The sequence below is a fragment of the Equus przewalskii genome, chromosome 5 (assembly GCF_037783145.1).
Source record: "Equus przewalskii isolate Varuska chromosome 5, EquPr2, whole genome shotgun sequence".
Taxonomy (NCBI): domain Eukaryota; kingdom Metazoa; phylum Chordata; class Mammalia; order Perissodactyla; family Equidae; genus Equus; species Equus przewalskii.
In genome coordinates this window covers 68,278,316-68,304,439 of record NC_091835.1, presented here as the reverse complement: position 1 = coordinate 68,304,439, position 26,124 = coordinate 68,278,316, and the positions used below count along the sequence as shown (strand labels likewise).

Genomic DNA, 26,124 nt, shown 5'->3' with positions numbered 1-26,124 from the left:
CAACACACAGATAAAAAGCTAGATAACCAAGTAGATAGATGACAGGGAGTCATTCTTCCAATCCAACTGATGATGTCACAGGAGAAAAGGTCAGTTGGAACTCCATGTCTGGCAGTTACAGGGAGCTGTGGCTAGGCAGAGGGTACTCAGGAGCTGCGCTGGAGTCCTTAACCCCAAAGCAGCCAACATCACGTGTCCAGGCCTGTGTATCAGAGACACAGGACGTCTTTGTGACTGACAGAGTGATCCAAAATGGAAAAAGACGAGCCCCCACAGTTGGTGACCCCCAAGTCGGTGAATGCCATTCTCTCGAGGATTGAGGCTGCCCAGCTAACTCGGGTTCAGGAGGTAACCCCTGAGATGAGGGAGTCACCTTTCTGTTGGGGTCTGATGTGGAGGCTGGGGATTGATCCCAGATTTGGGCAAGATTCCAGCTCTGGGCTTTAAGGGGTCCTGGGATCCTCAGCGAGCTGAGTTTGTAGACAGATTAGTACAAATTATCCACCTCCTAGATTTGGCGTCTGCAGGGCAAGCCGGAACCAAACCGTTCCCCTGAGGCAGCACTGGGCCCAGGAAGGGAACAGCCCACTGGAAGCCCCAGGATGGCCCTGAGACACATGGTGGAGGGTCCTCGCAGGGCAGGAGCAAGGGCCCAAAGTTCGTGATTTGAGGTCTGTTCCTGGAAACCTGTCAGAATCCCCCAAGCTGAGCCCTAAAAGCTCACAGAGAAATGGCCAAAGGCAGAATCACCCTGAACCTGAGCCTCTGGTGCATTTTTTTATGGGATCCTCTGACCCTGAGGGTTTCTTGGGGCCTCATTTTTTCAGTCTGTTGCTTTTGGATCCTTGTGAAGAGAGATGTCCAGAAGTCCCCAGCAAATTCTGAAGAAAGGTTTGCTGTGGATTTTTAGTATTCTCTCCCTTCCTGACCTGGTCTAAATAATCAAAATGATGGTAATAAGAACTAACACTTATTTTATGTGCCAGACACTGTCCTAAGTGCCTTACAAATATTAATTCATTTAATCTTTACAAACACCCTGTGACAAAGATACTATAACAATCCCCACTTTACAAGTAAGAAAACTGAGGCCCCAAGAGGTTAAGTGACTAAGGTCCACACTGCTAGGACATGGTATCAGGCTCCAGAGTTCACACCCCTAAACACTACAATTTACTGCTTCGCATATAGGATATTTCTTCCCAGCTCTCAGACATCTTGGACAATGTCAACTGTGTCATCAACCACTTCCAGGAAGAATTAGGATATGATTTAAAAGAAAAGGCAAAATCTCACCAGATGGAGCAAAAGGGCAAGAAGAGATTCATCTTGCTGGAGAAAATTGCTTCCTTCTCCAAGGATGCTAAGACTAAAGAGAAGCACTTGTACGAGATTCTCCACTGGCTGGGCCACTGGGGTGAGTCTGCAGGCCGGGTGCAGCCCTGAGGGTGGGTGCCTTCCCCCCATGATGCTGGTCCCGGCTTGCTCAGCCTCCTCCTTTCCCACCCTCGGTCAGCATGTGCTGGGAGGGGAGTGTGGGGGGTGGTGCAGAGGAAGCAAAAGACACATTGCAGTGCCTCTCCGGTGACACATTCTCCCACTCATGTCACAACACGTCACCTCCACTCCCCAGTGGGGCAAACACGTGATTGTCCAAAACGTAACAGATTGTGACATTAGCTGCGTAAGTGATGAAGCCTAACATCACTAGCCTGTTACGCCATCTCATTTTTTAGCAAGATAGAAACTAAACTTGAACCCACACTAGCTATTTTATTTATTTGATTTTTTAATTTTCCCAGCTTTATTGAGATACAGTTGACAAATAACTGTGTGATTTTAAAGTGTGTAATGTGATGATTTGATATATGTGTATGTTGTCAAATGATTATCACAATAAAGTTGATTAACACATCCATCACATCACTTAGTAGCCTTTTTTGTGTATGATGAGAACATGTAAGATCTACTCACAGCAAATTTCAGGTATACAGTACGGTATTGTTAATTATAGTCACGTTCCTGTACATTAGATCCACAGAACTTATTTATCTTACAACTGAAAGTTTGTACCCTTTGACCAACATCTCCCCATTTCCCCCACTTCCCAGCCTCTTGTAACAACCAATCTACTCTCTGTTTCCATGAGTTCAACTTTTTTAGATTCCACATATAAGTGAGATGATATAGCATTTGTCTGTCTCTGTCTGACTTATTTCACTTAGCGTAATACCCTCAAGATCCATCCATGTTGTCTAAAATGACAGGATTCCCTTTTTTGTTATGACTGAGTAATATTTCATTGTATATAACACATTTTCTTTATCCATTGACTGATACTTAGGTTGTTTCCATGTCTTGGCTCTTCTGAATTATGCTTTAGTGACTATGGCTGTGCATATATCTCTTGGAGATAGTGATTTTGTTTCCTTTCATATATACCCAGAAGTGGGATTGTTGAATCATATGGTAGTTCTTTTTTTTTTTTTTTTTGGAAGATTAGCCCTGAGCTAACTACTGCCAATCCTCCTCTTTTTGCTGAGGAAGACTGGCCCTGAGCTAACATCCATGCCCATCTTCCTCTACTTTATATGTGGGATGCCTACCACAGCATGGCTTTTGCCAAGCAGTGCCATGTCCGCACCTGGGATCCAAACCGGCAAACCCCGGGCCGCTGAGAAGTAGAATGTGCGAACCTAACCGCTGTGCCACCGGGCCGGCCCCTGATTTTTGTATGTTGATTTTGTATCCTGCAGCTTTACAGAATTTGTTTATTAGTTCTAACAGTTTTTTAGTGGAGCACACTAGCTATTTTATAGAGCAGCCCAAAGGTAATATTAAAAGTACTGAATGACCTTTACCGCGTGGGCACTGGGCCAAACAGCACTGATTCCAGCTGTAAGCCACTGGTATAGCCAATTGGGTGTGGACCAGCGCACACAGCCCTGGAATCAGGTGCTACCCTCATTAAGATCAGAGTTATCCCATCATGAGACCTCAGTCTGCTATGAGGTGCGGTGGATGCTGCAATGTATAGGGATATGCCCGATCCCCTCACACTGCCCTGTCCCTGAGGAGCTCTCAGTTCAGTGGTCCTTCACCTTCCCCCAAGAGCTAAGCAGGGCTGTTAACTCCAGTTAATTAATTTAATTGTCCAGATAATGGACTAGGCAATGGGAATAGAGCAATAAAGGCAGACACATCCCTGGTCTTATAGTACAATAATGCTATTTAATGTCTTATTGCATATTTTCTACATGGAAACCTCATGTTAATCATTTCACATGTATTATCTCAATTAATCCTTACCCAACCCTTTAACGGGGAAGGGTACTGAGGCTCAGGGGAATAAGTGACTTGCCCACCATCACACAGCTAGTAAGAGGTAAAACTAGTTCAACCTCAAAGCCTACTGGTGTAACCCTTGTGCAACAGGGCTGCTTGGGGCTCCCTAGAGAACACATTGTTCTCAGCCTGTACTTCCCACTCCCTCTCCAGGTGACAGCCTGACTTACGAGATCAGGAACAGGAAGAGCCAGGGGGAAGAGGAAGCCCTGGATGAATGGATTGAGGTGATGGAGAAAGTGTTACCTCTCTCCCTCATCGCCACCAAAGGAGGCATCGAGTCTCTCATTTCCCTTTGCTCCACTCTCATTGAAGGACAAAAGAAAAGGGCAAAAGGTAGGTTCCAGGAGTACTTGGGAGGGGGTCTGGGTTGGGTGGTTGCCATCTCACAGGAAGAAGTCACACTCCAGGGTCTATGGGAGTCTCCCCGACTCTCCTCCATAACAAAAGCTTTATCTGAGATGGACGGGCAGTAGTGAGAGGTTGTGGTGTTGAACACAGGATGAGCACCAAACAGTGCTGAGCAGTCCCTCAGGGCTGGAAGTAGGGGTGATATGGAGACAGGTCCCTGTTGGTGCTTCCTGGAGCTGCGGCCTCATAAAGGTTCTGGGGAAGAAGTCTAGAAGGCCAGAAAGGCTGGAGTCTGTAGCTAGAGCCTGAGGAACATCCTTTCCTTACTCCAAACCCAGCTGCAGAGTCAAGAAGTCTGATGAGACTCAGCCAGAGGCTTTTCAATTGTGGCTGCTCCAGAAGTGGTCAGTCAACAACATGGCTCAGCCTTGAAACTTGACTCCTATCATCACTAGACGGGATCTCAGATTATCTAACTCCTACATTTTGTAGATGAGAACACTGAAGCTCAGAGAAGAGAAGGACCACAAAGAAAGCTTGCAGCAAAGCCAGGCCCCAAACTTAGGTTTTCTGACTTCTCAATCTTACTCAAGAGCATGAGCTTCAGAGTCAGACAGACCTGAGTTCGAATCCCATATGCCAATTTCTGGCTGACTTGGGGCAGGTAATTTCATCTCTCTGAACCTCACGTTCCTCATATACAAAATAAGAAGGACACTGCCTACTTGCAGGATTCCACTTGGCGTGAGACCCCATGCTTAGAACATGCTCAGGGCTTAATAATAGCTATTGGTGCTTTATTGTTGATTCTCATAGCCAGGTTCCTTATCAGTCAAACAAAGTTGCTAGTTGGTGGAGGGGAGAAGCAGGGAAAGGTAGATGAGAAGGAGACAATCTTCCCTACAATCTTACCATATTATGTCTTGAGATGTAGTTAGTCATGTACTTGACTTATTTCCTTGCTAGATTATAAACTCCTGGGTGGCAAAGGCTGTGTCTTATTCCTTTCTTTTTAGGGCTTAGTTACCGAGCACTTACTAGTTACCTGGTACTGTGCTTGGCACTAAACATGGATAACCTAGTTAAGTCCCATGAAGTAGATGCTATGATTATCCCCATTTATCAGAAATGGAGGCACTGAGAAGTTAGGAAACTTGCCCAAAGCAAGTGGTAAGGATGAGATTCAAGCCCAAGTTGTCTGATTCCAGAATCCAAACTCTGAACCACTAGGCTACATGGCCTCTCTGACAACATTAGCTAGATGCTAGTTTGACTTCAATGTCATTTAATTTCCATATTTCTGTTAGCCCCTCATCCAAAGTTAGCCAGTGTTTTTTCTGCCAGTGATGTTCATTGAATAGGCAAATGAGTGGATGCTCCAAGATAATCACCAGCAGCCCTATACATGGTAGGTCCAAGTGGGTACAACTACAACCATAACCAGCCCTGTGGAGCTGAGGTCTATGAATGGATTGGAACACAGGGTATACAATCTGGGTTTATGTGCATTTTCTTGAGGAGAAGGTCCCCTGCCTTTATCAGAGTATTAAAGGAGTTCATGACTCCCCAAATGGAAAAAGACATTAGTCATTAAAAAAAAACCCAAAAAACAACTTGGGGTCGGCTCAGTGGCATAGTGGTTAAGTTTGTGTATTCTGCTTTGGAAGCCCAGGGTTCATGGGTTCAGATCCCGGGTGCAGACCTGCACACCACTCATCAAGCCATGCTGAGGTGGCGTCCCACATACAAAACAGAGGAAGATTGGCACAGATGTTAGCTCAGTGACAATCTTCCTCAAGCAAAAGAGGAAGATTGGCAACAGTAGTTAGCTGAGGGCCAGTTTTCCTCACCAAGAAAAAAAAAAAAAAGACATGTGAACAGTTGTAGGACCATGAGATAAATTCTCTACAAACACAGTGCAGTGATAACAGGAAACAGAAATAAAGCTTCCCAGGTGATCTGGAGTGTAAGTGCCAGGTAGCTTCCAGAGTTTGGATAGTTGGTAATAGGGAGCCAAACACAGATATTGAGGCTGGGAAGTAGCATGATTAGAAAAATAACTCTACTCCAGGGAAATATGGAGGATCAGGAATATGCTGAATTGAGCTGAGGTGGGTTGAACAGTTGCAGGCCCCTCTGGGCCCTGCAGGTGCTATGGAGCTGGCAGACCTTGACAGGTAAGCTCTGGCCAAGCTGCGAGCCCAGCAGAGATCTTTCTTGACAACATCTCCCCTGGCCTCACATATAGCCCCAACTCCTGATTCTTGCCAAAGCCCTAAGAGGGCTGGATGGGAATTGGCCAAGCAGGGTCTGGAGAATAAGTAATCCTTGGGACCCAGGGGAGCTTGTTGCCTTGTTCTCTTCACCTCTCCTAGCGTCTAAATGCACCTTCTGGCCGGGCTGGCAGGAACAAAGCCCACAAAACTCTACATCCTACCCTCAGCCACCGAGCCCAGAGAAGATGCTCCAGGACAAGCACACTACCTGCACAAGGGTCTCTGAGGTGAAGTCCATGCTTCAGGAGCTCCTGGACTCCACTATGTTCAACCAGGGGGACGTCAGGGCCATCAGATACATGTACGCTGTGGTTGAGAACCTCAACAAGGCCTTGATCCTCCAGCACAAGGAAAACAGGAGCCTGGAGACCAAATACAAGTCCCTGAAAATAGAGATGACCAAAGAACTCAGCAGCCAGAGGCTGTACTTCCAGAAATCCCTCCAAATCCTCGAGAGCAAGAGGGATGCCCTACTAAAGCAGGTGGAAATTCTAGGGGGAAAGTACCATGACCTTCTCTTGATAAAGCATGCCTTAGAGTTCCAGCTGAAGAAGGCTGAGTCTGCTAGAGGTCAAGCAGAAGACTCAGCTAAGATACTGGTTGACTCCCCAGGCCCTCTTGAGAGAGACACCCTCCCAAAGAAAGAAACAGTCATGGAGGAAACCCAAGAAGAACCCAAGAAAGAGGATCAGCTGTTCTCACCACTCTCCCCAAGTCCTATGGCCACAGCTGGGGACAGTGGTGCTAGGCCTTCAACGTATCAGCCACTTTGCACCATGACCATGTATTCAAGGATCGCAGATGTGTACAGCAGTACAGACACTGAAAGTCTTCAGCCCGTGTGGCCATCTTTGGTGGATCACAAGTTTCCTAAGAAATGTGAAAGACTGATGGCAGAAACCCCAGGCCACAAAGTCAAAGATCAGAAGGACTTCTTCCAGGAAGCAGACCAGGAAAAGGAAGGACTTCAAATTAAGCCCCATTTTGGGAAGCAGCTGTCCCAAGAGAGCTCCAGGAAGGAGGCCTTGGAAAGCAAGGTGGAACACTGGGAAGAAGAACTCAGCTGGGAGAGGCGGAGGCAGCAGTGGCTGGAAGAGGAAGAGAGGTGGCTGCAGCAGCAGAAGAAGTGGGCCCTACAGGAACAGGAGCACCAGGAGAAGCTGCGGCAGTGGGAGATGGAGGACGTGGCAAGGGAGCAGCAGCAGAGATTGGGCCAGCCAGGAAAGGAGCACAGACACCCATGGAGGGAGCCAGAGCAACCAGGGGAGGACGGGGAGAGGATGATCTTCATGACCACCAGTCGATGGAGGGACTTGGAGAAATCATCATTAGCACCTCCCCCAAGCCGGACCCAATCTGCTCACCAAGGCAGGAGGCCACACCTGCCCAGGTCCCCTGATACCCAGCAGCCTTCCCCTGGAAACCAGAGGACCGTGAGTTCAGCCACGTTAACCCAAAAACCACGGGCCCACTGGGTTCCCACAAAGCCCAGGAAATCGGCCTCTTTTCCTGTCAGGGGCATATCCATCCAAAAAGTGACCCAGCCACCTCTGCAGATATCCCCTGTAACTCTTAAGGGGAAGACATACCACATGGATGTGGAGGCCCAGAGGAAGAATCTGCAGCTCCTGAGTGAAGAGGCTGAGCTGGGGCTGCCCCACTACCTGCGCAGCAGGGCGCTGGAGCTCACCATCACCACCATGGAGCTGAACGCACTCAGGCTGCAGTGCCTGTGCCATAAGTACATCCTCTACAGACGCTTCCAGAGCCTCCGGTAGGTCCTCCCTGGCACCCGCCCAGCACCCACCCACACCCACTGCTGTGTGTGGGCAGAGCCAAAACCCAACAGGAGAGGAGGAGCACAGGGAAAGCCGGGACAAGGAGAAGCACCCCAGGCCTGGACAAGGTCCCCCTGAGGGTGGGAAATAGCAAAGGATGCCTAACCTGGGGGCCTTGGGCAACCCTACAGGAGTGGGAGGTCAGGCACTTACATATTGTTCTGCCTGTTGTGGGCTTTTCCTCTAAGCCTGCTTCCTATTTCTCTCTCTCTTCCTACTGCCCTGTCCATAATCCACCTAATATGCTTCCCCATTTGCCTCACTTTCTCTTCCTGTTCCCAGCCCAGCCTGAGGCTCCTCACCTGACACCACATCTCACTTCTCTGCTCCCTGTTTTTCCCAGCTCTTACCCACCTCCGTTTCTCTTCTTGCTCCCAGGAATTATAAACACTGAATCATCTCCGGTTAACAGACTTGTGGGGAGGAGGAGGCCCCTTCGTCCACTAAATCACTTCCCTCTCTTCCCAGAGAAGAAGTGATCAACCATATACAAGGCCTGCGAGAAACTGGGGCAACCTACAAGGCCCAGAACCTCTACATCTTCCTGGAAAACATCGACCACCAGCAGAACCTCCAGCTGCAGCCCTGGAAGGACAAGCAGAAGGACCTGGAGGAGAAGCACCGAGAGTGCCTGAGCAGCATGGTGACCATGTTCCCCAAGGTAGGCCTCCTGCCCTCCCCGCGACCTTCTCAGGGATCAGCACAGCCAGTAGGGATGCGGCCAGGAAATGTGCCAGTGGGGATGTAGGGTGACTGGGGGTCAGGAGAGCAGAGGAGAAGTAAGAGAGCAGGTTACAGCCTCTGAACCAGGAAGAGGTGCAGGCAGGAGGTGGCCAGAGTGTGAGAAAGGGCAGCTTTCCAATCTCCATATATGGGGAGAGCAAGAGAGAAAGGACCCACCAAAAGAGCTGTAGAAGAGACCCCTCTGGAGGGGGAGGTAGCTGAGACCATTGTGCCAACTTTGCACTGAGGTTCTCCCTCCCCGGGGGCCTCTGCCTGCTCCTGTCAGCTCTGTTTGCTCTCCAGGCTTGCTCCCAGCTGTCCTCTTCCCCTCGTGCTGGGGACTCGCTTTGCTTCTCTCTGGAGATGCCTCCCCTGCTTTCTAGCTGCCAGGTCTCCCTTGTTTTAGTGAAATATCTCCTCCAGTCACTCTCTGACAAAGGGCTTCTGGCAGACAACCTCACTGAGACCCTGGTTGTCTGAAAACATCTTTACTTAGTATCCACGCTCACTCTTAATTGACAGTTTGCCTGGATATGAGTACCTAAGTTAGAATTCATTTTCCCTCACGATTTTGAAGGCGCTGCTCCTTGCCTTCTAGGTTTCGGTGTTGCTGTTGAGAGTCCCAAGTCATCCCGAGTCCCGATCCATTGGGTTTGACCTATTTTGACTCTCTGAGGGCTGGCTTCAGTTTATTCTACTCTTCCCCTGCTGCGGGGGCAGAGAAGCAACAAGTGCTGACACCACAGGGGGCCACGATGGCTTCAAGGGACTGGAGAATCCCACAGCAGTGACTCAGAGCCTGCTGGGATCTCTCATAGGGTTGGGTCAGGAGGTAATGCCCCTGAGTCCTGAGCAGCAGCGGCCTGAGTCTAGGGGAAGCAGTGTGCTGAGGGACTTGGTTTAAGTGCCGGCATTAGGCACTTGGCCATGGAGGTATCTCCCAACCCAGTTTCCTGTCACCTTGTACTAGTCCTGGTCATCTCCTGTAGGTGTCTTGATTTGCTAAATTGGTTTTGAGGTTGAGAAGGAAAGGGACCATATGATAATTCTTTGGGCGGCTGTGAGGGTTCCCCTAGCCCCTTGCCCACTGCCAGGGCTGGGCTGGATGAAAAGATACCCAGAGCTCTCCAGGTCCCATCCTGAACCCTGTGAGTGTTCCCAGGAGTTCCACCTGCTTTGGCTTCCTTTCGCTTTTTTCCTTGCTGTTTTGCCCATTGTCCAGATTTTCCACAATAAAGGAGAAAACAGGAACTAACCCAGCAAAGAAGAATTGAAGGAATTTCTAGGACGTTTGATACCCTGGAGTCCCAGGGGTCTCTAATTGGAGGAATTCCCTGGGTCTTACCCTCTCTGCTCAGCCCTGAGTCAGGCAATGCGCCCTCCTTCCCTAGAGAGGGGATAAATAAATTCCTGTCTCCCTGATGCCTCTCTGCTGATTCCTCTAGCTCCAGCTGGAGTGGAATGTTCACCTGCACACCCCTGTGGTCACCTCCCCACAGTCAAGGAAAAGCAAGCCGCCCCCATCCTTACTCCAGCACATCCACTCCAGCAGCCGCTCCTGCAAGCAGCCTCTGGAGCACTGTACGTCCAAGCACCCAGAACGTGTGCCCCTGCGGGTAGCCTGGTAGGTGCAACAAAGCCCAGGGGGCAGCCAGCTGGATGAGTGGGGAGGCAGGGAGCAGGGGTGGCCAGATTGGGGAGGATGGCAGCTCAGCCAGGGCACAGACAGGCAAAGCTCCCCCCATGAGTTGCAGGAACCTGTCTTCTCAGCCTCCCTGCCCAGCTCTGGCCACTGGCCTAGATGGGGGTGTGTGGGCTTCAGGGGCCAGCCTGACCAAGTATGTTTCAAACTATGCAACTGAAAGACTCTGAGGACCCACAGCTGAGAACTTACAATGATTTCTACCCTGGGCATGGATCCCGCACCTTCCATTGGTCCATCCATATAAACAAGCTTGATCGTTCCCACTCTGTGATGCCCAGACTCAAAAAGAGAGATGGTGAGCCTCTGGGCAGCTGAGAAGACCTACGAACGCTACTGTGGCCAGTTCAGGGCTTCAGCCCCAGGGTATATGCATGGAAATATGGGGTCTATCCTGGGAGCCTCTTCCAGCAGCTCCTCAGGCAAAGGAGCGCAGGGGGGTTAGACTTAGGTTAAGGGGAAGAGAGGTGACAAGGAGGGTGATGAGAACTATTTGAGAAAGGAAGAAAATAAGGCCTAGTGTCTTGGGCCTGTGGCCCTAGAGAGCTTGTTGCTTCTCAGTCTCTCACCATGTATTTAACTCTTTGTCTCTTTTTATACTTTTGATCCCCACCCTCTAGCCAACAGGGGAAACAGATGGAGGCCATGTGGAAGACTGATGTGACCTCCTCCAGTCACCCAATAGAAAAGAAGACCCCTGCCAGCCTGCCCTGGGACCAGCTAGGGGGGCGCCCAGATATTCCCCGGCTGTTGGCATTGGATGTGCATTCCTCCTACCACAAAAGCTTCATGTCCCTCAAGGCCCGGTAAGGTGCAAGGCTGGATAGTTAATCTGGATTCAGGGAGACCTGCCCACCAAGGGCAGGAGCCAGAGCACACACGGTCCCTGTCCAACAGCCCAAGAGATCTCTTTCCAAACATTAATATCAACCGCATTTATTGTACCACCTCAGAGAGAGAGATGCTTATCTGCCTCATCAGCCGTCAGTTTGGGTCCTCATGCCAACACCATTCTAGTTTTCTCAAAGGACTTTACATAGTGTCTCAGAAGATCACTACAGAAGTCTTTCCTCCTCGTTTGTTTCCTGGGCTGCACATGAATTGCTCAAGAGGCACATCCTGCCCTAGGCCCGGGGGTTGTTCTCAAGGAGAGCCAGGTGCAGGATGAGGGAAACCAAGAATCACATGATAAACCTGAGACTTGGGCCTGGGCATTTTATTTCCTTACTGCCTCCAAGAACTGTCCCTGGGAAGAGCAGCTGAGGGGAAGGAGGCAGGACTCAGTGGGCCAACAAGAGGCTTTTCTGGGTTTTGCCTCTCTTGGCTTGAAGATGTCACTATTGAAAACACAAGGCTCTTTCAAGGAGCCTTTCTAGATTACCAAAACCAGCTGCCTCTTGTGGTCCTGGCCCTGCCCCAATTAAAGATCTTTGAAAGGGAGAGGGCACTGATGCCTGCCAGTCTAGACCTAACCAAAACCCAGAGCTGTAAGATGCTGGTGCTGCCACCATCCTCCAGACAAAGACTTAGTTAAGGCATGGTGGCATGGCAGCATCAAAGAAGGCCAGTCCTTAGCTATGCTTCCGCTCTGAAGTGCACCAGAGAACCTCAGCTTGACATCAGCATGATAGCCCACCTAGTACATAGATACCTGGTTTTCAATTTCTGGAGAGTTTCCAAGGGGTCTATGTGTGTGTGTGTTGTTGTTGTTGTTAGTTGATCTGGAAATAGCAAACAGAATTAATTGAGAATAAGCAAAACAACACTGTGGCACAACTTAATGACCCAGAAGTCAACTGGGGCCCCGCCTTGCTGAAATTTGGCTAAACTTGCTCGAGGCCTCCCCTATAGTGGTGTCTCTCAGAGCTCCTTCTCCTCTCCCTCTGCATCCCTGCCAGTGCCTGGGCTCTGCTTGGCATCTGTTTGAGGCCCCAACTGCTGTGCTCTTCCCACGTACATAAATACATGCACATAAATCAAGTGTATGTACTCCACTTGACCCCAAGCATTTCGTGATGTTAGTAACTTTCTGAAAATTTAAGGGGGTGATTGGGGAAAGGGACTCACAGTGAACAGCACCAAACAGCAGCCTCCTTCCTTCCCCTCTCTCTTTGGTATAACATGCAAAATTCAGAAACTCCTTCCGTCTCACACAGAACTGTTCCACCCACACCCAGGCCTCCGCGGGGATCTCAGCTTCAGGCTTAAGCACTTATCAAAATATTGTTCTCGGCAAAGACAGCTTTCCCTTTCCGGAGGAATTTAGATGAATACAAGTTTCTTCCCTTTTTCCCAACGCTACACCAATTTATTCAGTTTGTTTCTCTACCAGGCGTAGAGGCAAAGCCATGCTTCTTCTGCCTTCTTTTTCCACATTGCAGGGTGGCATCACCTACCTCTGTGTCAGGCTGGGCCTCGACATTTCATTGTGGGGGCTCCCTGCATTCTTGGGATCCTGTTATTGTGGCATGAGGATCTACCACTCTTTAACGAAAGTTCTCTGCCGCTGCCCAGGCTACTGCTGCCTTGGGGGTGGTGCTCGTGCTGCCCTCTTTGTGAGTGCTCTGTGTGTGTGCCCCTCTGAAGACACACTCACTCTGCTTCCACTCCCAAAAGTGCACCTTCTCTTTGGCCACCTGCCCGTGGCCTAGCACGAATCCTCACGTCTACCTGCTGTGTGGTTCCAGGTCACTCACCTCTTGGTGGTCCTGCCAACCTCACCAGCTCCCCTGGCCATGCTGTCCCATTCACAGTACCATCTAGTTTCATAACTAGGACCGACCTCATGCCAACTGCCCCATTCCCCTGGTCTGCCTGGCATTGACAACCTGTGTCATCTACAGGCCAGCTGCGGTGTCCTCTCAGTGTGTGAGGAAGGGCTTTTCATCTTCCCTCTGTGGTTTGTGACACTAGGAGGACTGTAACCCTCAAAACCCAGCAAACTCCCTTCTTTAAGATCTTTCTCTGCTTTGCATTATAAGTGTCTCCCCTGGACTCTCTGTCTGACAGGTAAGATATCTGTGTGTCTGCATGCACCAAACACTGTCCGCAGCTGGAGAAGAATCCTAACCTCGACTCTAACTGGCCTGCTCTCCCTTGCTCAGGGCCTAGTCCTGCACAGCTAAAGTGCACAGTGGTTCACACAGACATCCAGCATGCTGCAGACACAGGAGAAGGCTTATAACTTGGTTTCTGGGAAAGAGATCAGATGGGGGTGGAGAGGAAGAAACATGGATGGGTAGGAAAGAGCATGGAAGAGTGACGGGAGGGAAGAGAAAGTATTCTGTGAAGTGAGAAAAGAGGCAGATTCACAAGGAGAGAAGCAGAGCCCCTGGGATGTGGCAGAAATGTTGTGTTAAGCAGTTCCACATCTGGGTTAAGTCCGGGCCCCAGAGACTCTCCCAGAGACGACCAGGGAAGATCTTGAGTGGGCTGCGTGGGCACTCACATCCTTGTCTCAGCTGCTGCCCCATCGATAACTGTATTAACTCTTTCAGTGCCTCAGCGACCCAAAGAAAGACATGCCTGGAACCCCCAGATGAGTCAGCTGAACTTGTTCGTAAAAAGTCAAACGAGTCCTTCCCTGGAACCCTAAAAAGCAGGAGGATCGAGACAACCCCAGTCCCCACTCCATCCCTCAGCCAGTGATTCTCAGACTTCAGGGTGACTACGTATCACATGGAAACTTATTCCAAATGCAGGTTCCCAGGTGGTATTTTTAAACGCACACTCTGGGTATGGCTAAGTAGTCCTAGAACCTTGAGAAACACTGCTTTCCTCCTCCAGTCCCCAAACTGTGCATTTTTAATAAAATAGAGGTGTGTTTATTTTTTAAATTTTCTGTCTCATTGCTGAAACCCACACCTCCCCAACTCATTTTTTGAAACCAGGTCCATAAGCACCTGGCCACTGACCTGGACACTGATCAGAGAGAATTCACCAAGTGTTGACTCTGCCCTTTGGGAATCAACAAGCCGAGAAGGCCATGATGAGTGCCTGGCACACAGTAGGTGTCAGTAACTCTTCAATTAATCAAAGACATGGACAATAAGTAACTGAAATACTGATGATTATCATGAATGCGCAGAAGATAAAAATGAAAGGAGATATCAAGTACAAGTCAGAGCCAAATGGCACTGGGTGGGAGGCAAACGCAAGTGCATCTCTGAGGAGTGAGGACAAAGGTGGAAGAAATGGAGACACTGAGGTTCCAAATCCAGATGGTGTGGGCTGAGGAGGCCATCTATGGCAATTGTCTGTCAATTCAGTTAAGACACTGCTTTCCTTAGTTCATTCAGCTTACAAGCACCCTCCCGCTCACTCTCCCTCCCAGGAAGCCATTGGCCTCTGCCCTGCCCCTTCTTCTCCACTCCTCCAGACAGACTTGGCCTAGGGACCAGGCATAATAAAACATTAACTAGGAAATAACCCTGTCCTCAGAGAACCGGCAATCCAGTGATTCTGTTTCTGAGGAATGGCACCCATCCTTGCTTCCAGTTTAAGGTTGAGACTCTGGAAGGAAGAGGAGGATTTGGCATGTGAACAGCTGGCTCTTAGATGATGTCAGAGTAGGATCTGATTTCTAAGCCACAGCTTCACATATTGCAAGGAAGCCTGGCGGGGGAGGAAGGTGAGAGGCATTTGCCATGCAGGTCACGCACACAGGACTGCTGTGGCAGTGAAGGGCCATTTCTAGCCTTTCAAGTCCCAGCATTATTCTTTTTTGGAGGCCTCACCTCAATTGTATCCAACATATTAAAATGCCCTCACACTCACTGTATTGCTTTAAATAATTTGAAAGGATTTTTTATAACTTTGCTTTGGAAATTAACTGGCTATGAGTAAGTTTTTTTAATCTGTAGCTGGCTGTGACTTCTCAACAATCTTCATGCATAGAGATGAAATCTAACAAGTTTTGTAAATGTAATGAGAATATTTTGAATATTAACTTTGACAGTTTAATGAAACTGACAATATTACATTTTATAAACATTTAGTTATACATGTATATTTTACATTTTTTGATGCCAATAACATTTTTAAAGGTTTTGTGTGTTTTCATAGGCTCTAAGGTGCCTAGTGGCTAAACCCGCTTTGGTGATGGAGGACTTTGACTTTCTGGATGTCCTCTAGCAAGCTCTCTGGCAAGAAAGCAGAATATCTGACAGATTCTTCTGCTTTGCCAACAATTTCATCTCCTTGAAGGCAAAGAAGGCCTGCATGGGCCGAACTGTGAAGCCAAGAGGGTTGGAAACCAAGGAGACATATAGATATAGATGGTGTTTTTCTAGTGAGGAGGTTCTTTGACACTATACATGAGCTTCTTTTGTTTTTTTTTTCTCTTAAGAGCAAAGTTGAGGGGCCAGCCCCGTGGCCGAATGGTTAAGTTTGCGCGCTCCGCTGCGGCGGCCCAGGGTTCGGATCCTGGGCGCGGACATGGCACCACTCGTCAGGCCACATTGAGGCGGTGTCCCACATCCCACAACTAGAAGGACCTGCAACTAGGATGTACAACTGTGTACAGGGGTGGTTTGGGGAGATAAAGCAGAAAAAAAAAAATGATTGGCAACAGTTGTTAGCCCAGGTGCCAATCTTTTAAAAAAAAAAAAAAAAAGAGCAAAGTTGATGTATTTGGTCAAACATGATATTGCCTTCACCTTCAAAAAACTCAAGGAAGCCAAGCCCTGAGAAGGAATATTTCTTCAAGCTAGATTTGAGGCTGGCATGGCCCGTGACCTCAGGGGCCTCCCAGATGAGGAACTAACACTAATTTGGAAGGGGACATGAGGGAAGGGTCTAGTTTAGCCCTAACTGTGAACTTCAAGGAGGTGCTGGTGAGGTGGAAGGGACAAAAAGCTTTTATAAACAACTCAGTCAAATAGCCAGAGGGAGGAAAGCCATGTGGGGTCTGGTGTATCCCATGTACTGGGGAGGCCAACTTGGAAAAAGTCAGAAGAAGGATGAGCATGACTCCATGAATGGAGAAGTCATTTTCTCAAAAAGACAATATAAGCATGGCTAAGGGGCTGGCCCCTTGGCCAAGTGGTTAAGTTCATGCTCTCCACTTCGGCGGCTCAGGGTTTCACCAGTTTGGATCCTGGGCGCGGACATGGCACCACTCATTAGGCCATGCTGAGACGGTGTCCCACATACCACAACTAGAAGGACCCACAACTACAATATACACCTATGTACTGGGGGGATTTGGGGAGAAAAAGCAGAAAAGAAAAAAGAAAGAAGATTGGCAACAGTTGTTAGCTCAGGTGCCAATCTTTAAAATAAAAATAAGCATGTCTAAGATGTAACTATCAATTGGAGTCTTTGAAATAGCTATACTTAGGGGGCCAGCCTGGTGGCACAGCGGTTAAGTGTGCACGTTCTGCGTCAGTGGCCTGGGGTTTGCTGGTTCGGATCCCGGGTGCAGACATGGCATTGCTTGGCAAGCCATGCTGTGGTAGGCATCCCACATACAAAGTGGAGGAAGATGGGCATGGGTGTGAGCTCAGGGCCAGTCTTCCTCAGCGAAAAGAGGAGGATTGGCAGCAGTTAGCTCAAGGCTAATCTTCCTCAAAAAACAAACAAACAAACAAACAAACAAACTATAGCACAAATAGTAAAAGCAAACAAAGAAACAATCATGCAAACCCAAAACTGGGCAAGCTGTGTGGAACAATGACAAATGGCCTAAGACACATGTAATTGAAGTCCCAGAAGGAGAAGGGAGACAGAACCAGGCAGAAGAAATATTTGAAGAGACAATCACTGAGAATTTCCCAAGTCAATGAAAGACAACAATCCAAGAAGCTCAGAGGACTCCAAACAGGATAAATACAAAGAAAAACATACCTAAGTATATCATAGTCAAACTGCTGAAACCAAAGATAAGAGAACATATCTTGAAAGCAGCCAGAAAGAAAACAACAAAAATTACACAGACAAGTAAGAAAGCAGTCTTCTCATCAGAAACTTTGCCAGCCAGATGGTTCCTGAGGCCCAGCTGTATCCCTGCCTTGTGGGTCCACCAGATAGCATTCCAGGACATTCCCCCATTTGAGGGCTGATACGGACTTAGGCAGGTTTCTGTTACCCGCAAAAACAAGAGGCTGGAACTGAGCAGTGGATCAGCCGAGCAGTGTCCTACAGGGCACGGGCCCTCCAGTTCTCCACAATGTCTGGCCCTCCCTCTTCTGTCACACCCAGGCCACTCCTCTCTTTACACATACCCAGCCCTGAGCTGGCTGGTGGCTGTTTCACCCCTCAAATACTATTTATGGGCTAGAGTTAGAAGGAGGCAGAGAAGGTAGAGGCTAGACATATTAGTCCACTGGCCTCAATACCCCTCAAGGTAGGTCCTAGGATCTGACTGTTGCCCCAAATTCTTTTCCCAAAGGTGACCAGCCCAGAACAGCCAAAGCCCGAGTCCAGCTGGCAACACCTGTTGCAGCTCTGCTGAGGGGATGGTCATTGACACTGGCAGCAATGTCTGTGAGAGGGCGGCAGTTGTCAATAGTTCAGGGTTGCCAAGGGGTCATAAAGATTAAGGTTTCCTCTCCCACAAGCTCCCCTCCTTTCTAAGAGTCCCTTTGTAGGCCTCTGTCACCTCACTTTCCAGAAGAGAGTTCCTTTACTGCAGGAGCCACAGGGAGGCAGCAAAGCGCTTATTTAAGGGCCTTGGCTGGCCGGGATAGGAAGAGGGGCCAAATTAAAAATGTGGGAGTTGCCGAAAGATGGACACAACTAACGCTGAGTGGGGTTCATCTGAGAAGGTGCCCGGCTGAGCATGGAGAGCAAGTACAGCAACGGCAGGGGAAAGAGACAAGGGATCCCTGACCCAGCCTTTGGACATCTGGATCCTACACACTGTTCGTGGTGGCCAGAGTCCTCTATCTCTCAGCCTAGGGCCACTTCCTCCTCACTTGACCACCCACTCCAGCAGGGTCCTCAGCTCTGCAGTTCAGAGATCTGTCCCTATGAAGGATTCTTCAGGCAAGTATTTTTTAGGAACTCTACCAGGAGGCCCTTCCTGTAGACTTCCTCAAACATCTATCATGTCCTCATTCATTCATTCAGTCAATAGATATCTATTGGGCACCTAATACTAGCCACTGTTTTTGGTGTTAGGATTATAGTATTGAAGGAAATAGTGGTTTTTTAAAAAATGCTTTCACAGAGCTTATATTCTGTTGAGGGAAAACAGACAATAAAGAAAAAATTAGTAAAATACACAGAATGGCAGACGGTAGAAGATGCTGTGGAGAAACACAAACTTCAAAAGAGGGGTAAGGTACCAGAACATAGCGATCACAATTTAAAATAGGTCATGTCTTGGGGCCGGCCCCGTGGCCGAGTGGTTAAGTTCGCACGCTCTGCTTTGTTGGCCCAGGGTTCCCCCTGTTTGAATCCTGGGCGTGGATATGGCACCACTCATCAAGCCATGCTGGGGCAGCATCCCACATGCCACACTAGAAGGACCCACAACTAAAAATACACAACTATGTACCGAGGGGCTTTGGGGAGAAAAGGGAAAAATAAAATCTTAAAAAAAAAAATTAGGTCATGTCAGGCCCCACTGAGGTGACATTTTAGTGAAGATTTGAAGGAGGTGAAGAAGCCAGCTATGAGGGAAGAGCATGCCAGGCAGAGGGAACAGCCTGAGCTGGGAGCATGTGGCACATTCAAGGAATAGCAAAGTCTCCAGTGTGGCTGGCACTGGGTGAGTGAGTGGGAGGATAGAGGAAATGATGCTGGGGAAGTGACTGGGGGACAGATCACGTAAGGCCTTCTAGGCCACTGTGAGGACATTTTTCCCCCACTCTGAATGAATAGGAGCCATTTTTACTCTGAATGAAATGGGAACCATTGCAGAATTTTGAGCAGAGAAGTGACATAATCTGACTACAAGAGCATGGGTCTGGCTACGGTGATGAGAACAGACTGCAGGCTGGGAGTGGGATGCAGGGGGACTAGTTGGAAGCTACTCCAATTCCCATCCCAGTCAGGAAAGCTTAGTAAATGAGCTCATATGCTGCTCCGCTACCCCCAAGAAGCCTTTCCTAATCTTCCCAGAGACCCCCTCTCCTGGAGCTCTCCACCCTCCAGCACTGAGCAATCTTGTCTTTCCTCTGGGATTATTGGTGAGCCTGTCCTCAGCCCTACCAGACCTTAAACTCTTTAAGAGCAGATGCCCAGTGCTTTCACAGCTGTGGCTGCCCCCAGCACAGAGGGCTGTGCACAGAGTGGAAACCAAGTCAGGAATAAGTGATTCCAATTCTCCCTTAGTTAAGCTGCCTTGCTTTTGCCTCTGAAGCTTCTTCTGGGCTGTGTTTCTGCCTGGAGAGCCACATCTCTTTGTGTTAAATGCTTAACCACCATGACAACCCTAATTTGGTCTGTTAGCCACACTTCATTCACAGTCCCTCTGTACAGCCATGTTTACACGACACAGCTTGTCCCTGACCTGCAAAGGCAGCCTGTCAGAACTGGCAGAAGCACGTATAAAATACCGTGTGCCAAAGCGATTGGCCTCTCCGAAGACTCCTGAGAGCAAATTAAAACAGTAATTATTGAGTCTTCAAACATTTATTGAGCACCTACTGTGGTGCTATGCTCTGTACCAGGCAGTGAGGGTATAAAAGTGAATAAAACAAATTTCCAAGGAGCTTACTGCAAACATAGGCTACAGACAATTTGCAAAGCACTGGAGTGGTAACAAAAATAAACAGAACTGTGTCCTTGTACTCCCAAGGACTTACCATCCACCTATCCATCACTCATTCAGCAATCGCTTACTGAATGCACTGTGCTAAGTGCTGGATGTGTAATGATTACATTGAGACACAATCCCTCTCCACGCTCCAGTGGGAAATAGAGTAGTAAATAGTGAGGAGCTGGTATATGTAACAAACACAGTATAGGGCAAGTGAAGTAACACAGGTGCAAAGTAAAATGGAGAATAGGGGAAGGAGGTATTTGTTACAGTGAGGGTCTGGGAAGGCCTTCAGGTCTAAGTGGGACTTCAATAGAATGTTGAAGGATGGGTGGAACCACTACAGGTGGCAGGGATGGGGGAATCTGGAGGAATCCTAGGGAATAGAACACTATAAGCATAGACCATGTTTATAGGCCAAAAAGTGGTCAAGATGGCTGTAGTTCAGTGGGTAGAAGCTAGGTGTTGTAGGAGCTAAGCTGGGCTGTGATTGGGTTTGGATGGGCTTGAAGGCCAAGCTGAGGCTTTTCCTCTGTAGGCTGTGGAGAGCCATTGATGATTTTCACGGAGAGGAGTGGTAGTACCAGATCTGTGCTTTAGAGAGGCAGCTGTGTCAATGTGAGAGGTTAGAGAACGGATGCAAGGAAACCAATTAGAGGAGCAGTGATGAAGGTTTGAACTAAAGTAGCGTAAAGAGCCAGCTGTGATTGGATTTACTCCTTCATACCCTTATTTGTTCACAGACATATCAGGTGCAAAACCTTGTATTGAATGAAGGTAGGGATGGAGAAGATAGGGAGAAAACAAAGAAAACAAACCCCAGTTTATGTCCTCAAGGATATCATAATCAAGTGAGAGATGCAGACCACTAAATGCTACCACACTCTTCCCTTGACTTCTGTCTTGTGATCTTTGGGTTCCCTCCTATGTTCTCATATTCCTCTGCCTGTGTACTCTAGGGGTTGTTCCAGTGCCTAGAATCTCTCCTCTCCTCATGCCACAGGATATCCCATGATAACTTCATCCTCCCCTATGGCTGTGCACATCAGTTATATGATGATTCTCAAATTTATCCCTAATTCCAATCTCTCCCCTGAGTCATACAGCTGTATATCCAAACACCCAACTGAACATCTCAAGTGGTTGCCCACTGGCACCTTCAACTTAGTTCATCTAAATAAAACTCATCTTTCCTTCTCACCCAAACTGGCTTCTCTACTTGTGCTCCCTATCTCAGTGCATAACCATCACTCTCCATCTACTGTTAAAGCTGGAAACCAGGGTATCATCAGTGCCTTGTCTCTTGCACCCCTACATCCAATCTGTCACCAAGCCTGTCCAGTCTGTATCATATGTGTCGTCTCAGTGACTACCCTAATTTAGGCCACTGATTGATCCTCATGTCTCTAGTTTTACTCTTTCAGTCTATGCTCCATACTAGACCAAAGAGATATTTCTAAAATCAAGATCTCATACCCACATCCCTGCTTAAAAACTCTTTAATGGCTCTTCATGAGTATAATCATGGCTTATAAAGATTTTTGTGACAGCTCTTCAGCCTGGCTGTGTGATATTCCATCTTATGGATGGACCATAATTTATTTAACTGATTTTCTAGTGATAGATGTTTGAGTTGTTTGTTATCTTTTGCTACTCTAAACAATTTTATAGTGATAACTATGTATATAGTTCATTTTGCATGTGTGCAAGTATATTGGATCAGAAATTATATGTATACGTAATTTTTTTTTTTTTGAGCAAGATTAGCCCTGAGCTAACTACTGCCAATCCTCCTCTTTTTGCTGAGGAAGACTGGCCCTGAGCCAACATCCATGCCCATCCTCCTCCACCCTACACGTGGGACGCCCACCACAGCTTGGCTTTTTACCAAGTGGTGCCATGTCCGCACCCGGGATCCAAACCGGTGAACCCTGGGCCGCTGAGAAGCGGCATGTGAACACTTAACCACTGTGCCGACCCAATGTATTTGTAATTTTGACAAGTATTGACAATTTACAGTTCTACCAGTAACATATAAGAGGGACTATTTTCCCATAACCATGCCAAGGATCTACTGTCAAACATTTTGAATTTTTGCCAATCTATAGGTGAAAAATGATATCTAAATGTAGTTTCAATTTTCTTGTGAGTGAGGCTGAGTATTTTTTCATATGTCTAAGAGCCATTTATCTTTCCTTTTATGTTAACCATCCATTTTCTTATTGGAATTTTGTTCTTTTTCTTATTGATTTGAAGGGATTTTGTATATATTAAGCAAATTAGTCCTGTTGTGTATGATATGAGTTGCAACTATTTCCCCCAGTTTGCCATTTGTCTTTGTTTATGGTGTTTTTGCTCTGCAGAAATTATAGATTTTTACATTGACAGAATTTGTCTTTTTTTTCATGCTTTGGGAAATTCTGAGCTATTCTGAAAAATACTTTCTCCACCATGACATTAAAAATTTATGGTTTTATTCTTTTACATTTATTTAAACCCAATTGATTCATATGGATTTATTTTGGCATAAGTACTAAAGTAGAGACACCATATTATTTTTTTTCAGGTGGCTACACAATTGTCTCAATACAACTTATTGTATAATCTATCTTTTCCCAACTGACAGACAATGCCATCTTTATGATATACTAACATTTTAAATGTCTTGGGTCTATTTCTGGACTCTCTAGTTTGTTCTCTTGATAAAATTGCCCAGGCATATGATAGTGTCCCTTGGATTTTACTATTTTAATTATTGTAGCTTTTAATGGTTTAATATCTGGTAGAACTATTCCCCTCCCATTAACCTTTTCCAGAATGTTCATGGCTATTCTTGATGCAAAAATTTGCATACGAACTTTATATTCAGGTTATGTAGTCTGTTGGTATTTTTATTAGATTGCATTAAATTTATAGATTAATTTATGGAGAGCTGACATCTTTATGATAGTGAGTCTTTCTACCTAAAAGTAGAGTATACTTTTCCATTTATTCAAGTCTCCTTTCGTGTCCTTTGATAGCACTTTAGTTTTAGGCACCTAAACGTAGCACATTCATTGTTAAGATTACTCTTGGTTAGTTTACTTTGTTGTTACTCTTGTAAATGGGACATTTTATTCTCCTATACTTTCTTTCTTTTTTTTTTTAAAGATTCTATTTTTTTCCTTTTTCTCCCCAAAGCCCCCAAGTACATAGTTGTATATTCTTCATTGTGGGTCCCTCTAGTTGTGGCATGTGGGACACTGCCTCAGCGTGGTTTGATGAGCAGTGCCATGTCTGTGCCCAGGATTCAAACCAACGAAACACTGGGCCGCCTGCAGCGGAACGCACAAACTTAACCACTCGGCCACTCATTGTTTTCTTTCCTAATTAAGTAGGCTAGAACTTCCAAAGCAATGTTAAATAAAAATAGTCACAGGGGCCATCCTGGTGGAATACCTAACTTTAATGGGAGTAATTTAGGTTTCTTCATCAAGTGTGATTCTGGCTTTTGGACTGAGATGTGTAAATTTTGTCATGTTAAAGAAGTTGGATGTTTCATAAAGTTTGTCTGTGATTCTCTCCTCTAGGTTTCAGTCTGTGTCTGAGACTCTTCCTTTGCAGATGGTTTCTCTTCCCTTAGAGAAAAAAAACTGTGCAGATATCAATTAGAGCATATGTTGACTTAAAAAGCATTGTGAATCCAAAGGTAACTCTGTACCGGTCAATAGCTTTATCAAACTTGCCTTCCTAAGAAGGTATAGTTGAGCCAACAGCAGACAGATCCTGTCCTCTGACTGGGTGGCCAGAAGGTAACAGCGTTAGGTGAGAGGGGCATTGGTCCTGCTCTAGTGGACAGGAGTGGGGAGGGGCTGTGCTATCAAAGTCTGGGTCCTGGACTCTGACTCAGACCCCTGGCAGGAGATACTGAGACCCAAGCCCTAAGAACAGTACCAACAGCTAACATTTTTTGGACACTTGTAATATACTACCTCTGTGTCTAGGTATTGAGTGATTTACTCCTCAGAACCATCCTATGATATGAATACTGTTATTTCCCCACAGAAGATGAAACTAAGGCAAAGAAATGTAACTTGCTTACAGTCACGAGCTGGTAGGTAATATTGCTGAGGTTTAAAATCAGGCAGTTTGACTCCACAGCCTGTCTTCTCAACCACCAGGCTCCAACTCCTCAGAAGGAGCCTGGGGCCCTAAGCAGCTGAGCAAATATCCAGGAGAGATTATGAACATGGCCTCCATTGTAAGCCACATCTATCCCAGGAAAGAGTGCTGGCCTAGGAAAGACTATTCTGGAGCCAGGGACCCCCAAGGCTGGATGATTAGTGCCATTGTCTGCTTTTTTACCCACACTCTTCTTTCTTTTTGTTCCTTTGCTGGCTCCTCCTCTACCTTACCTTAAAGGTTAGAGTGCCCCAGGCATTGGTTTTGACCTTCCTCATTCTCTACCTACACTCTCTCCCTAGGCATTAGCATCCAGATCTTCATGATAATGATTCTCTAATCACGACAGTGATCTCCAGGCCAGGCTTCTTCCCTGTGTCCCCCTCTCTACTTCTGTACAAAGTTTAGCTCCCATACAAACCTGCTCCTCCCACAGACTTCTACTTTTCAGTAAGTTTAACTCTTACTCAAAAAATATTAAGCACCTACTATAGCAGTGAACAAAACAAAAACCACTGCCTTCATAGAGCTTACATTCTAAGGTTAGGGGATATAAAATAAACAAAAAAATAAGCAAATTACATCATACTTTCGAAGTAAGGGCTACAGAGAAAAACAAAGCAGTGAAGGGGTAGACTGTGCAGGGGATGGGGACTGAAATTTTTAAAAGGGCAAGTGAGAGAAGCAGGAAATGAGGTCAGAGGGCTAACAGGAGCTAGACTATGAGCTTTTATTCCTAGGAAGATGGAGGCTTGTGAACCTATTATTCCATTTTCATTCCATTCCATTCTATAGGAATACCCTAGCTGCTGTGAAGAAACTGGAAGAGGGGCAGTAAAGATGAATGCTGAGAGCCCAGTTAGGAAGCTCTTGGAATAGTCCAGGTGAGAGATGATGGATCCAGGGGATCTGGATCTGGATCAGGAGACAGTGGAGGAGCTGGGCAGATAGGGCCAGATTCTGGATATATTTTAAAGGGGGCGGGGGGTGGAGGGGGGAGTCTAGCATCCACTGAGTTTCTTAGGCCAAAATTCTAGGCCTCGTCCGTGATTCTTCCCTTTCCCTTATATCCCATATCCAATCTATCAGCAAGTCTTTGTGGTTCTACCTCCAACATACACATCAAAGTCACCGTTTCTGTCCATCTCTACTGCCCCCACAACCCAGCTAAACCACCTGCGTTTACCTCTCGCCTGGATTGTTGCAACAGCTTCTTATCTGATCTCTCTGCTTCCTCTTTTGCCATCTACAATCCGTTCTCCACAAGCAGCCAGAGAGATCATTTTAAGAATTAAATCATATCACAAGAAGGATGCCTTTGCTTGTAATCCTTGAAGAGTTTTCCAACATATTAAGAATGAAAGCCAAAATCCATACCATGAACTGCAAGGGCTAATGTGATCTGCCCCTAAAGACCTCTCTATTCTCATCTCTTTTCCTCTTTTTCTTGATCACTCTGCTTCAGCCACGCTGGACTCCTTCCTGTTCCTCAAACTCACCAAACTCTTTTCTGCTTTGGAGCTATGCTGTTCTCTCTGACTAGGTCATCTTACCTCAGCTCTTTGCACGACTGATCCCTTATCAACTGTCAAATCTCAGCTCAACTGTCACCTCCTTAGTGACCTCCCTGATAACTTTCACCTAGTATAGCTACTATGCTATATCTAACATAGTCCACCGCACCTTGTATCAGAAAATTCGCAATCTTTCAGGGGAGATAAAATAGGTTAATACTCATCAAGCAAGATCACAGGACAGTAAATGAGGTGGGGACTCTTGAAGGAGAGGGCTATCATACACTGTCAGGGCCAGAAGGGCCAGCCTCCCATCTGATACTTGAATCCCCTGGCAATGTCCAGGTGATGGACATGTGTTTGACATCTCCATTGAAAGGACTGCCATAGCTGCTGGACAGCTTCCGAATTGGATCTTCCTTATTCTGAGCTGCAGTATGTTTCTCTGGAGCTGCTACACTTTTGTGCCCCTCCAAGAAAACGTAAAACCAATATAAACCCTCTTTTA

At 47.0% G+C, this 26,124-nt stretch overlaps 2 protein-coding genes across 5 annotated transcripts in view; one reads left to right on the top strand and one right to left on the bottom strand.

Annotated features, from left to right (window-relative positions):
• Nucleotides 1-14,071, top strand: part of FAM186B (family with sequence similarity 186 member B) — a 32,042-nt gene extending 17,971 nt beyond the window's left edge. Inside the window, exons 1-8 of one of the 2 annotated variants that reach the window (XM_008522075.2) lie at nucleotides 89-348; nucleotides 1,192-1,417; nucleotides 3,499-3,681; nucleotides 6,072-7,746; nucleotides 8,279-8,471; nucleotides 9,979-10,157; nucleotides 10,856-11,041; nucleotides 13,733-14,071. In XM_008522075.2, coding sequence (XP_008520297.1) covers nucleotides 253-348; nucleotides 1,192-1,417; nucleotides 3,499-3,681; nucleotides 6,072-7,746; nucleotides 8,279-8,471; nucleotides 9,979-10,157; nucleotides 10,856-11,041; nucleotides 13,733-13,883 — 2,889 coding nt within the window. In that variant the 5' untranslated portion in view covers nucleotides 89-252 and the 3' untranslated portion in view covers nucleotides 13,884-14,071. Of the gene's footprint in view, nucleotides 1-88; nucleotides 349-1,191; nucleotides 1,418-3,498; nucleotides 3,682-6,071; nucleotides 7,747-8,278; nucleotides 8,472-9,978; nucleotides 10,158-10,855; nucleotides 11,042-13,732 lie in introns of those variants that run through there. The other variant, XM_008522076.2, reaches the window with a different exon arrangement.
• PRPF40B (pre-mRNA processing factor 40 homolog B) overlaps nucleotides 1-26,124 on the bottom strand; it is a 58,270-nt gene that overhangs the window by 31,165 nt on the left and 981 nt on the right. The window lies entirely within an intron of this gene.